Here is a 14968-nt window from a genome sequence, read left to right as displayed (position 1 = left end):
TCTGCAAAAAAAACATTTTAGCTAGTTCTTAAATAAAAATTCACACCATTAAAATATACCATACATCTAAACTAAGCCAAAATTTTTATATTTAGAAACTTTTTTCAATTTATCCTTTAATTCCAAAAGATTCTGAATTACTTGAGGCATTAAATTATAATTAAGACCAATAAACCACTCTACAATTGGAAGTCAATTCTCTCCAGTACCGAAGCTGGTATCACAGAGCACTTCGATGGTCAGTCAAAATTTAAGACATCTTCTATTTTTGGCTGTAATAATCAGTGTACCTCTGTATATCATCAATATTTCTTCTTTTTGGAAAATCTAATTTCCAACTTAAAATTCATTTGTGGATTAAATTTTACTGCTACTAAAACCAGAACTACTTGTTTAGCTTAATTTCAATTTGTTTAACTTTCAATTTCCAAAATAAGCAATTTTATCTATTAGGTTTATTTCTTTTATCAAGTGTTTTTCTGCCACTGTAAAAGAATTACCATCAGATTACATTTTAAACCTAAAATTAAACACTACTTCTATTTATTTGACACTAAGTTTGAAATTCATCTGTTTGCCACTGTAATGCATATATATACATATAGAAAAAGCTACTTTAAATGATAGTTTGGGTTTCTCTCAGGCTCACTTAATAGTGACAAGTACTAGAACAAAGTTCTTCTCGTACTTTCAGTAATAAACTGCAAAACCAACGCACCTTCCAAAGAACTCAGTTACAACTGTGTTCAGACTTATTCTTCCCTTATCGCAATTTGTGTGTGCACTCAAGAGAGCCAATATTTTTACTCTATTTTGCGCACAATGACTTTACTTTTCGATATACTACGCCATTATGAAGCTATTTACAAGATATGGAGAAAACAAAATGAGTTCCTTAAAACCATCTATAAAATCCACTATCATACTAAATACTAAAAAACAAAACCATAAGTGAAGTCCACCCAAATTTTGAAGAGCGGGGCTTTTTTTAGTTCCTTTCCCTCTATTACCTGACAACATAGCAGTAATAGATAGGACCTCATTAGAACAGTTGTAGTCACAACTTGCAATAACCATTTTAGCGAGCTGTGGATCTAGAGGAAACTCTGCCATCATGGATCCCAATTCAGTCAGATCTCCATCATCATTTAAAGCAGCCAGATAATTCAAAAGTTCTAGGGCTCTCATCAGAGTTTCAGGAGCTGGGGGGAAACGGCAATCTATTAGACAAGCTGCCTTTAGCAAGCAAAAATGTGACAAAGTACAAACTATTATTAGCAATCTCATTTTTCATGCTACAGCAGACTAAACTCAGAACTCAAACTGTCATCAAATTCAATTACAGGGATCTAACAAACAACGAATCAAATGAAACTGCAAAATTTTCCTGTATAGTAGTTAAAACTGTCAACTTCCTAAGTAAATTAACTAACTGTTAACTCAACAATGTGTTTACCAACAATTTTTTTCTAAAACAAAATTAGGAAATTTTCATGCCCAGTCAATAATTCCCAGAATAATTTAGTTATTCGAGGGGGGATTTGCTCATATAATTGTCAGCTTTTAGTTTTAACACTAACACACAGGACTTATCTTGATGCATACTGGAAGAAGGTAAAATGTACTTAATATATAAAATGAATACGATGCAGAGAAAAAGAGTCAATTTTGGTTAAAAGATTTCATAAAACCTGCTTTGAGAATTCATACCTGGTGGATCCATAAAATCAAAATGCACCAAATCATCAATACCAAGTTTCTTCAACTGTAACACAACTGATCCTAAATTAGAACGTAAAATCTCAGGATAGGTGTTATCCTAGGAAAAAACAAAATTGTTTGTTCTGTTAAACATTCCTTAATCCTCTTGCTCCAGAGGATAAAACATATCTGTTCTCTGCCTCCTTAGCTATTTACTTTGGCATTACTTCTACATCACTGACTCAGATGAGAAAAATAGTTGTGGAATGGACTAAAAAGGAATCAGACACTTTCTTTGAACTATCTTTATAGCGTTCTAAGTGTTTCTGCTGCTGTCCACCTCAACTCAGAACTGTAAGAAGAGATTGTATTGGTAGATTACACCGTAAATCTCACTCAGGGAAAAATTAAGGAGGTTATGGTGCCAAAGGCAAGATCAAGCAAATGAAGCAATTTTCTTCTGGTAACAAATTCAACTTAACCTTCCAAACACATAGAAGGGTACAGCAAAACCTCTTACCTGCATTTCTGTTTTATAAGCTTTCTCTGTGTAAAGTCTGAAGCACTTCCCAGGTCTGGTACGTCCAGCTCGACCAGCCCTTTGTTGAGCTGAAGCTTTACTAATAGCTGTCACCAAAAGGGACTCAACTCTGATTCGAGGATTGTACACCTATTGGAATGGAAATAATACACGAATGATTCTTTCTTCTGCTAAACACAAAATTGTGATCTAACAGAAGTAGCCAAAGCTCACAGATAATCCCCAAGTAAACAAAGTGGTATTGATGACTGCTACGAATCATGCTGCCAAAGAAACAGAACCCGTCATCCTTTTGCCTTAACTTTCTTTCAGGTGTTCTGACTCTATCATTCTGAAAGACTCAAGCTAACATGAAAAAGTTCTTATCCAACATCCAGACAACTTACATCATCTTTACTCTTCCTAATTTTAAGTAATTTCAGTTATACCAGCTTCATCTTGCTTTTACATAGTGGACAGAGCTGAAGACTTTCTGCCTGAAAAGAACCTATCAATTTTAACACCTGATGTTCTCACTGGGCAACAACAAAAATCTTTTGAACTTAGTCCAGAAGTCAGCTACACGCTTTCAGTTTAAAGAAAATTTTGCCATAAAAATCATGAATACTAGGGTCAGCCCTGGTGGCCTAGTGATTAAGTTTGGTGTGCTCCACCTTGGTGGCTCAGGTTCGGTTCCTGGGCATAGACCTACACCAACTGCCAGCGGCCATGCTGTGGCAGCAGCTCACATACAAAAAAGAAAAAAGAGGCAGACTGGCAACAGAAGTTAGCTCAAGGTGAATCTTCCTCAGGAGGAAGGAAAAAAAAAAGAAAGCAAACAAACTAAAAGAACCACATGAATACTATGCATAACAAATTCTCTCCATTATACCTATAAAAATATAATCAAAGATCTTTGAATAACACATGTACTGTATTTATTGAGTAGTCACTTGGTTTGGCAAAAGTGCTTGGTATTCACTATTGATAAAGTAGCACTTAATGTACTATCTTTTCTCAAATACTATGCCTAGTATGTAAGAGAAACTCTAATTTAGTTGGATAACTGATCTGCAGGGATGACAATCTTGTACTCTTATTACTAGCCCTATATTCTTTAAATGAACATACAAACCAAAACACTCACCATCACTACACAGAAACAAAGAAACCAATGCAAGCTTAAAAGAAAAAAAGCCTAGGCTGAAACATTAAACGTGGGCTTAATATGTGAGAGCCAGCTGTATCACAAAGGGCTCAGATCACAGAAGTCAGAAAATGAACCACAAGAAAAAAGGAAAGTAATTCCAAAATCTAAATTTCAGCCATTGAGTGAGTAGGCAGTAAGTACTGTTAAGCTAACAATAATTTATAAAATATACAACTAAACTACTAAAATATATACCTTTTGTTTCGCAAATCCAGGATCAATCACAAATACCACACCATCTATTGTCAAAGACGTCTCTGCAATGTTAGTTGATACAACTACCTGTTAAGAAATAAACAGCATACAAATTATATTACAAGTCAAGTAAAATTCAAATGACAATCAGATTAGTCACTAACTTTCACTAAAAAATTTCAAACCAGTAATTAAACTAGAAATAAGGTTTCATTTTCAGTGGCCAATGCCTTACAGAGACAACATTTAAGAATTCAATATTTCATTTACTTCATCATAACTTCCTTTTTCAACAAAAGCTATTTACTTCAGGTTATCACTCAACCACATTACATTCTGATTCCTCAAACAGAAGGATAACATCAAAAGAAAAATATCAATGAAGCAATATAAGGCATACCTTACAGATGTCTCCCTAATAGAACACTCCTTGGTTAACAACAAACTCCACACAACACGTAGATTGTTCAATCTTTTCAGGCAATATTTACAAAGGAAAATTTTTTATCACCAAAAATCAAAATTTTAAACAAAATGACACATGGGGAAAAAAATTCTCAAGTTATAATCCAAGAAGAATTGGCAGATCATCAGAATCAAATATAGATGTTTTGGAAAGTATGCAGTCTCAAAGGGGATGACATGTACTATGTCACTGCATATAAACTAACTGTTGAGAATCATTTCAACTTTTCACTGACGGAAAAATGTTTAAAGCATTTACAAACTAATACGATACCTTTTTTAAATGTAGGTGTTTTACTGTATTTTAAAGGATGTTTCAGGAAATTGGTTAGGGGCTCAAGAATGACATATTACATAATTTTTCCTTTTTTAAACAGGAAAATGCGGTCTTCATTAGTGTTTTTACCCAGAACATCTGATTTTCAGGAACAGATTATTGCCATTAAGAGGGAGATGCCTGTATATGCAAGCAGTTGACACAGATGATGAATCGGATACAGAGTCTGCTCTTATAGTTTTTACAGTTTGTAAAGGAAGATTAGATATGGATAGAAAGAGTAAATGACACCAAAGATGTGCTGTGAGATTTAAAAAAGGTTTACTTCCACAGCAAAGACAAGGAAAGCTTACTGAGAAAATGGCATTTAGGACAGTTGCTGAAGGCAAGGTGGGATCTAACCACAAGAGAGAAGGGAAGAGCAAGAGAAGATTCAGCTTAAACAAGGGCATGCAGGCGAGAATGGTCACAGGCAAAGATAAGAAATGAAAGGACTCCTATTTAAAAACTTTACTAGAGAATCACTAACAGGGTAATATTTTAGAATCATTTACACGTCTAAAACCAAAATACTTCCTTTTTGCATGGTCAGTTAAAAAGACTGCTAACTAGCAAATGGATAAGAAAACCAGAGGTGGCTTGACATTACTGAAGTACATTTTTCAGGACATTTAGATGATCCGCACATTCAATAATCAGAACAAAAGCAAATATAAACAAGGTATATAAGATTGACAAGTGAACTTGAATAAATATAACGTGAGCTTAATATTCTTCCAGAAAGTCAGTGTATTGTGGTGAAAGAAGCCACGCATTTGGGGGTGGGTGGTAGAGCTAAAAATCAAACCTAAGCAGTTACGCAATGATGGAAAGGTTTTAATATCCCAAACTTCAATTTCCTTTTATAACTCTTGCTTATTAGTCTAGCAAGATGGGGGCTTTAAGAAATAAAATTAGACAATGGATATGGAAAGGCCGTATAAACTATCCAGAACTGACTACATGCCTGTGATTATATACGAGGTCTCCTGGTTTTCCGAAATTCTGGGGTGAAAATTATTGTATCCTGGATAGATATTTAGGACAGTGGAGGAAATTACTTTAAAAAAAAAAAAGTTATTTTGGAAAAAAATACATTTCACATATTTCTTCTAGAACAGAATACAGGCAATGAGATAAACTTTGATGTGATCCAAGTTTACAGCTCCTTATATAATTATTTAAAAATAATTTTTCGCCACAAAATAATTTGATTTGATGCACATGTGGTTTGTGTGTGTGACATATTATACAATACTTGTAAGGAGATATGGATTTGTGATTCCACAAGTGTTTAAAAATCAGATGATTATGCCCATTTGGCAAGTCCCACGTCATTACTGACAGTCTACTGCCATCTAAAAGCCAAACTCTAAAACTAAAAATCATGTAAACAACTGTACAACACTGGAGGTACTTCTACTGACTACCACGAGAGCTGGAGAAATAATACCAGCTAAGGCTAAATAAAACACACACACACACAAAATGCAAAAGAAAAGACAAATAAATGAGATGATAACAAGTTATCTAACTGCCCTGGAACCTTAGCAGTGGAGATGAGACAAGCCCTAACTATGTTCCAGAATTAAGTGGCACATGATCTTATTAGCAATTGGTCAGAACACAAAGTGATCCTGAATTTGTCAAGGGACTTATATATGACCAATGGGAATATATATAAGCTTTCTAGGCTATATCTTGGCAATAAGTAGTCAGAGCCTTAAAAAGTGTTCAAACCTAACTGACCAAGTAACTATTCCAGGTAAGTAACCCCAAATACTATAAAGAATAAATCCTATGATAGAAAGTTTGACACTGCTGCCAATTTTATCTTTTTTAAATTCAGTGTGCTAAGAGTAAACTTTCATCTAGATTTATCCCCTCCCCCTTCAATACTATGTCTTCTAATGAAAACCACTTTGATTTATTGCAATAATTCCATTTCAAAGTAGTAGAACTCAGAGTACTTGATTTGCTCTACTTGAATTCTATTTGGACACAATAATGCATTTAGGTTAAACTAGTTTGGAATTTTAGTCCCGAGGGAACTCTGTGGGTCTCCAACTCAGTAAGAACATTAACTTATTTGTTTGTAAACATCCCAGCAGCACCACACTAAGTTATCTTCAGACAGTGGATCATTAAGTCTCTCTTTAAAACTATACAATTATCTCCACGAGGACCATTTCTCTTTTTTTATTGAGCAAAGTATGCTCTGAGCCATGTTAACTACTAAAATGTAAGATAAGCTACAGAAAAACCAGTTATTTGTATGGATAAAATTAATGAAAAATAAATAAAATGAAAGAGTAGTTGCTGAATTTTAGTAACACCAAATCTACAAAACAGCAATTATAAGCCTTAGTCAAAAGATGCACAGAAGTGATTTACTGATGAGTAAACCCGAATGCATATACAAAAATACTGCTTGAGCTTAAAGTCAAACCCTTGAATAAACGGCAAGCATTATCAAAACAGGTAAAAATATCTACCTTCACATAAATAGATGGATTGCATTCGCAACTTTTCTTGATCATTAAAAACTTGAAATAGTTCACCATTAGCGCTGTTAGAAGTCCACATAAAAGGAACTAAGTAACTATTTGTAAAAGGCATGCTAGTTAAGTCCCCAGGTGCCCATAAATCTTTACCTTTAATATAGCCTACATTTAAAAAATTTAATACCAAAAAGCTTTCTTGTTAGTTTTACCACAATGAAATTATAAATTGTTTTGCATAAATAAATACAATGAGAAGTAAGATAATAAATAAAGCACTACCTTACAGAAAGTACCAAAATATAGAGTAAAGCAGAACTATAATTATTTTGGTGGAATTTAAAAAATTGTATTAAACATTCTCTTTGTTCTAAACCTTTCAATACTTATTATATTCTACTCTATGCTATTATCCTTACAGTAGAACAAAGTAAACAACAAAAAATGAATCAAATTGTACTTTGTTTTACATAACTGGAAGCAGAGAGTAAATCCCTGTGTTCCTACGTAATTTTAAATTATTTGTGAATATCAGTGACAGTTACTCTTGAATGAAAGTCCCCATTCTAGTAACTGGCACAATAATGTTTAATGAATTCAGGACAGAAGAAAGAACCAAGCTCTGGCCTCAACCTTTATTTTATGAGGTAAACAGAATTTTATCAAAGTTGTGGCATTTTTTACAGGGAATAGGAAAAGAGCAAGTGAATACCAGTTCTTCCTGTTCCTGTTCCAGTATCCACTCACTTCCCCTCATAACCTGTATGCACCTTAATTCTCACCCTTCCTCCTTCCCCACAATCCCACCAATACTCTCTCCCACACTAACTGGGCGGGCCAGGCCCTGGGTCTGATGGTCACCTGCTCATCTGGCATGCCAGTCAGAGCTTGGCCAGAGTGTGTTTCAGGTATCTCAGGGTTTCAGAGGGAGCTCCTACCTCCTCCTAGGCAGCTTCCTAGCCCAGAATCAAAAATACATGATTTGATAAGCGAATCCTCCTCTATAAACTAGGCTTCTATAAAAATTTTTCATTTTCCCTTAAATACGCTGCGCTTCAACAAAGTGTTTTTCCTCAAAATGAGAATGATGCATCAATTGCCAAGGAAACCATCCCTCCCTTCCAATGAGATCATCCAGGGAGACTATTACAGTGCTCTTCTCAACCTCTAAAATGAAGCAGACTCATGCCAAGAGATAACATGAATTCCCAGCAAGAGGTCCTATAGCGTTAGCTAAATCAAACACCATCAATGGATGATGAAGAGGCATTGTGGCCCTTAGTTTTCATTCTGAATTAAAAGCTCAAAATGGGATCCCAAGGTGAGCTCAAGCCTTGGGGAACCCAACGGTCCCTCATAATCTGTGGCCACCATCAAACATACATCCAACTGCTGTTCAACCACTCTTTGCAGTAAGACAAAATTCTCAATATCCTTAGAATTTACAAGAACACAAAAAGCAATAGTTAAAAACAAGAACTATTTCTACTCCACGGGCTTAAGTTGTAGATTCTATAAAATGTATCATGTATTGGACTGGCACCAGACTAAACCTAAATTTCCAAAACACTAAAAGTTAACAGAACAAAGAAGGGCTCAGATGTAAAGTAAGTTTTAATAAATGTAGGCCCAATACTTCTCAAAGTAACTCAAAATGGAATGAAGAGAACTACATGAAAAGATAGACAAACAAGATAAATCTTGCTGTATGCCAATTTTGCTCAACGGTAAATAAAAACACTTTTAAAATTAAAACAAATGGAGATAAACAAAATGCATGATTTCAAGAAAAACTAAATACTCTGCCTGGAAAATGCATTCACTTCTCTTTAGAAATGTTTAAGAAATAGCTACATTACTTTATACATCTGTTGATACAGAATCAAGCTAAAACCTCCAGAGAATAAGTATTTTTCAGTCAATAAATCAACTTCAAACTATATACTAAAGTTATCACTTAAACTCCAAGTTTTCCTCCAAAGTTCACAATGTACATAAAGTAACAAGAGAAAAATGTTTTAACATGTTCTAGAGATAGCACAATGACAAAAATGATTGGAGAGTTCAGCATAATGAAGCTATGATCAGACTATTTTTTAAGTCAGACACTATTCTTGCTGATCTATGAAAAATTAAAAAGCTGATTTTTTCCCTATCAATCTCCTGTTAATTTATATTCCACTAGGCTGGTATTGTATACCCATTCAAAAATTCTTTCAATTTGAAAAACGTATCTGGTTCATTTAACTTTTACAAAACCATGTGAAGAAATAATTAGCCATGATATAGTTAAATATCTTTATAATTTGTAATTTTTCAACCACCATCAAAAATATTATTAGTATACAGATTGAAAAAAATATAGCAAAAGAAGTTTTGAATCTGTTGGTCTTGAATGTGGAAATAAAAAAGCAACTGGTTCCAAATTTGACAAGCAAATCATAAGTGAGTAGCATTTCAGGTAAGACTTCTTTCCTACGAATCAACTCCAGAAATTCATGGTGGTTACCATGAGAGCATAGTTTGCTCTAGATGTTAGTACTCTGTATACACCACCAAACTTAATCCTTGACAATCATCTCCCATGGTGACGAAGGTAATAAATTGCTGTTAATGCTGTCAAGTTGACTGACTCCTAGCGACCCTGTGTACAGCACAGGAGAAGTCTGCTAGGTCTTTTTGGCACCACCCTTTCACACCTTCAGGCACGATACCAGACACTGCTCCACTGCTATTCATAGGGTTTGCATAGCCAATTTTTTTGGAAGTGGGTGGCCAAGCCCTTCTTTCCAGTCTGTCTTAGTCTGGAAATTCCACTGAAACCTGCTGGTATTTGAAATACTGGTAGCATAGCTTTCAGCATCACAGCAACATGCAGCCACCACAGTATGACAACCAACAGACAGGCGGTGTGGTTCCCTGACTGGGAGATGAAACCAGACTGCAGCAGTGAGAGCACCGCATCTTAACCACTAGACCAGCAGGGATAGGTAATAAATTATATCCACTTTAAAAAATGAAAACTTTAAAACCAGAGATTAAGAGTCTTAGCAAAATTCACATGCAGCTATTATACTGCCTAATAAATGGCTGGGCTTTAAAAAAGTCAAGTTTGACTCCACTGTTCTAGTAGTTTTCAGACCTTTTTAAAAAAAATGCAATCACTTTCAGAGAATCTATTAGAACCTACATCTCTTAAAAAATAAAAGCACAGCTGCTCTGCTCCAAACTAGAATTCAGATCTCCTTTCCTATCCCCTCAACACAATACCCAGAAACCGGGTTGAAAAACCCTTCCTCCCTCCCTGCAACCAGGCACACCAAAGGGATCCACAAAGGGATCCACAGTTCCTGCCCTTGGGAACCCACGCTTTTAATCAGACATTTGTGCAGTCAACGTTTCATACCTAATAGACATGACATTTGCTGGGTCTTCAAGGAAATTCTAGGCAGACGCCAAGACACTGAACAAAAAAGTGCTGAGATTTTGCCAAGTGATTTAATGGAAAGACAGACAGCACTAAGCCATCCTTCCTTTTTCTTAACCCACCAAAACCAACCTCTCATTTGCTAAGGAGGGACCTCCCGTGGGGGCATAAGCAGCACCTGCTCTTTCTCTAAGGTCAAAAGATATACAAAACTCCACCAAAAACATACTTTTTTCCTATTTACTTTTGAAATTCAGATTATTTTGTAGTGTACAATCCAGTTCACAACCACCCATAACTTAGTCCTTTTTAATTCAATATAGTTTGATATCTCAGAGACAATTCTTTCAGTATTAATGAAATGTTTACAGAGAATATTTCTATGCTACCTTTCTTCCAATTGCTCCATTCTGTTTTTTTGGAGGCGGAGGTTCAAAAATCCGTTGCTGCTGCTGAGGTGGGAGTGTAGAGTACAATGGAATGATTTTAATGTCACCAACTTCCGGGCCCAAATCATCAACCTCACGTTTTATTCTCTTACAGGCTTCGTCAATTTCCTACAAAATAAAAGTTTGAGTCTGAAAACAAGACGAATACACACTGAAATATTTTAAGTATTTATCATACTTCTAGTTCTATGTGGCTTATTTTCAATTTAGTAATCAAAATTAATTTAGCAAATTTCATCTGGATTTTCAAAATAATCCAAGAAACTTTGATTTCTGCAGTCAAATAAACATACAACAGCCTTACTGGCATTCCACATCTTTCTTTTTAGAGTAGGGTGTCCCAATTAATTCTCTAAAGTGTACTAAAATCGGAATTTCTCACCCAGGAATATTTAACTGTAATCATAACCTTTTCAATTTTCAGAATCTAAAACAAACTGATGTGCCAGATATTTTAAATAAGCCAATTAGGCTTAAGGTCACAAATCACAAAGACAATTATATGGAAGACTTGCTTCATTGTGCCTGCTGAGGACAAACACTTCTACATTATCAACACAGATATTCAAAACTAGGTTGACTCAAATATCTTACAGCACCTTCAAAAATTTCACTACCACTGAAAACTCCTTCAGTGCATTTGCATTCAAACCCAGGTTTAAGGAGAGGACAATGACTATTGAGAAAGTGGGAGAGACAGGCATGTGGACGCTCTAGGGTGTGGCAAAGGGACTTAAAAAACGAAGAGGGGGACATATTTTAAATTTTACTGAAGCATTAATTCAGTTAAACTCAGAATTATGTTAAACAATGACTTGGCAGCCTGTCCAAAGAGAGACCCAATCAGAAACTACCCTTATCAATACAAATAATCTCTTATTCAAAGGGCAGAATGATTAAAAAAAAACACAGGAAAAAGTTTATCAGGTAAACTAGAATAAATCTCTTTGAAATGTTAAGTCAAAGCGCTTTGTTTCTGTGTTAAAGAATACAATGTTCTTGGATACTCAAGAACAAAAATTTTTTTCCATTTATTTCAAACATACTAGTTTTCTTCAATGACAGATAACGTCTTAAAAATTGTAACAGAAAATTACTATTAAGGATTCAATCTTAATAATTCCCTTTGAGACCTAAAGTTTCTTTAAAAAAAAAAATGAAAGAACCCTATTCACAGAAAGAAAAAAATTTAACACAAATATTTTTAGAAAAAAATTGCTTTCAAATGCTGTATCTAGATTAGAATGCCCCCTGCTGGTATGCAAATACAAAATGAGATCTCTTCCAAATAACCAAAAGACATAAATATAAATCCAAAACTAGATTTTTCTAAAATAAAAAAATAAGGGAAAACCAACTCTAATACTCAGAATATTTGCAATTTTGTTAATTTAACCACATATCTGACTAGAAAATGTATGGTCAGAAGTTACTAAACATTCAGATTTCACTTATTAGAAAAATCTAAGTGCCCAAAATCATACATTTGCATACTCCAGAATTTTAACAAGGTACCAACTTTACTTGGGACTAGACTCTCCAATCTGCTAACCACGTATGGAGCTAAAATAAAATCACTACTGCATGGGATATAAAGATATCTCTAAAGAGGGGGGGAAATCTCCACATCACTAATGCTTTCATATAAACAAGGTTCTAAACACTAAGTTGTAAAACTCCGAAACAAAAATTTTCCCTAAGATTTACCAAACTGCCATAAAATCAACACTGTCAGTTTAGAAGACCAGGAAACTCACTGACATGCATCAGCACAAAGCAACCATCAGCTTAGTCATGAGCAATATTGAGAAGTGAGACAGGAGTTCACGAGTTTCTGATTTGAAGAAACTTTCAACTCCAATACGTTAGTAAATTAATTTGGACCCTAATAATTTAAAGAGGTTGAACTCAATGTAGAAAAGTCATTTGACTCAGCAAAATTAAAGATAAAAGAATGTGCAGTTTATAGAATGAAGGGTTTCAACATTTTCAAGTATCTATTTACAAACAATTGATATTTCAATTATAATCATTCTTATCTAATTCAGTAGTATAGCTCTACTAAGGACTTCCACTAGGCAACATTTAATTTTAATCATAGGTCCAGAGTTCACGCATTAACATAACATAAAAAACACTCCAGAAGTCAAATTTTTCCCAACTCTCACCAAATAAAACTAGTCTCTCCAACTTCCAAATTAACTCAGATGACTACTGTTTAAACGGTCAAAACAATAATATTAAAATTTTAAAATTTCATGAGATAACTAAATTTTATGGATGCTATTCATATGCCAACAGGAGTAGTGAATTCCCAGAATCTACCATTTAATTGAGCAAGTAAAAATAACAAAGGTTCACAGACATGATGAATAATATTTTACATATCTTTAAATCAGTTCTACTAAACACAATCAATGATACAAAACACTTTAGGTACTCTGCTATCTTCTCTCCGGGTCTTCAAATTCAAGACTAGTCATCTAAAGAGAACTTAAAAATTTAACAGGACACATTTAAACCCAGTTCACAGCCACAGGAACACTTTCCTGAAAGAAAGAAACTCCCCCAGCACACATTTCAAAACCACGGAGCTTACCCCCCACTCCCCTTTCCCCAGATACGGGACAGTTGCCAAAATAAGAACTGCACGAAATAAACTCATAGAAAAGAAAGCCTTTCAGGTCCTCACCATGAGGCCATGTGATACTTCTGATATGGTTGGTTATTTGAACATAATGACTGTTTTAAATAATCATTTAAGAAAACATGCTATGCACTTTGGAGGAAGTGAGAAACTATCAAGACCAGACACAAAAGGAGAAAATGCAAACCTCTACGGCCTCAACACTGTATTACAGAATAAATACTGTCTATACGCCATCAAAAAAGCATTTGGTACTCCTGCTTACAAAATATACAGAAATCCTTCATTTAAAATGCATAAAAAGGAAAACTAGTACAAACAAAGGTTTATCTGTAAAACTGAATTTGCAACACATCTTATTTCCCAAAAGAACAAGTATGATTCCCTATTGGGAATGATTTTGCATCCCTCAGGGGACATCTGGCAATATCTCCAGACATTTTTGGTTCTCACAACTGGGAGAGCAAGTGTTACTGCATCTAGTGGGCAGAGGCCAGAGATACTACTAAACATCCTGCAATGCACAGAGCAACCCACAACAAAGAACTAATCGGCCTACAATGAAAATAGTGCTGAGGTTGAAAAACCCTGCTCTATCGAAAAGAAACTTTGGCCAATGGGGCACAAATCATACACTATATGGACAATACAAGAAATACAAAGATTAAAAAAACATTACTTAACATTTATGTTAGCTCAGGGACAATCGTCCTCAAGCAAAAAGAGGAAGATTGGCAACAGATGTTATTAGCTCAGGGTCAATCTTCCTCACAAAAAATTTTAAAAATTTAAAAATTACTGAACATTTATAGCTCTAAATGCAACAGCATTTGCTCAAATACTATATACTAAGCCTCCTTGTAGAAAAAGAACACAAATAAGATAGTTCACATTCTAGTGGAGGCAGGTGGTCACAGAGGAGACCTCCGATTTTGCTATCTGAGAGAACTAGGGCAATTCCCCACAACACTGTTAGGGTGGTCTCATTAATGTACCACAGGCATTATGCTGGCTAAAATATTCCTCTGGAGCAGCGACCTTTAAACCTAAGGGAATATAAAAATGGCCTGAGGAGCTTGTTGAAGATGCAGATTCCTATATTTCACTCTCAATTTTCCCCTGTTTCAGCAAGTCTGGGACAGAGCCAAGAACCTGCTTTGTTTAACAAACTCTCTTCCCCTAGGCAGGTAATCCACTGACCACACTTGAGAAAAAATGTTCTGGAGCAGGGGTCAGATGTTTTACTACAAAGGGCCAAAATATTTTAGGTTTTGCATCCATATACCCACCTAGTTGCATACTCTTTGTTTTTATTTACAATCCTTTAAAAATGTAAAAACAATTCTTAACCACTGAGCCACAGAAAAACTAAAACAGAAAGAGGGTCAGCACACGTAGCTATTTAAAGTTAATTAAAATTCCATAAAATCAAAATTTAGTCCCTCCTCTCACTAGCCACATTTCAAATACTCAAAAGCTGTATGTTGTTGGTGGCACCATATTGAATAGCAGACAGACAGAACATTTTCAGCATTGA

The 14968-nt window shown here is 34.9% G+C and overlaps 1 protein-coding gene across 1 annotated transcript in view; it reads right to left on the bottom strand.

Annotated features, from left to right (window-relative positions):
• DHX15 (DEAH-box helicase 15) overlaps positions 1-14968 on the bottom strand; it is a 54957-nt gene that overhangs the window by 11719 nt on the left and 28270 nt on the right. Inside the window, exons 6-10 of the mRNA XM_001917634.6 lie at positions 10725-10892; positions 3627-3713; positions 2222-2371; positions 1711-1819; positions 1011-1202 (exon numbers count right to left, since the gene is read on the bottom strand). Of these exons, the coding sequence (XP_001917669.2) occupies positions 1011-1202; positions 1711-1819; positions 2222-2371; positions 3627-3713; positions 10725-10892 (706 nt within the window). The remainder of the gene's footprint in view (positions 1-1010; positions 1203-1710; positions 1820-2221; positions 2372-3626; positions 3714-10724; positions 10893-14968) is intronic.

This window comes from Equus caballus, chromosome 3 (genome assembly GCF_041296265.1).
Source record: "Equus caballus isolate H_3958 breed thoroughbred chromosome 3, TB-T2T, whole genome shotgun sequence".
In the NCBI taxonomy this organism is placed as follows: Eukaryota; Metazoa; Chordata; class Mammalia; order Perissodactyla; family Equidae; genus Equus; species Equus caballus.
Note: the sequence above shows the minus strand (reverse complement) of the source record. Positions and strands in the feature narration are given on the sequence as shown.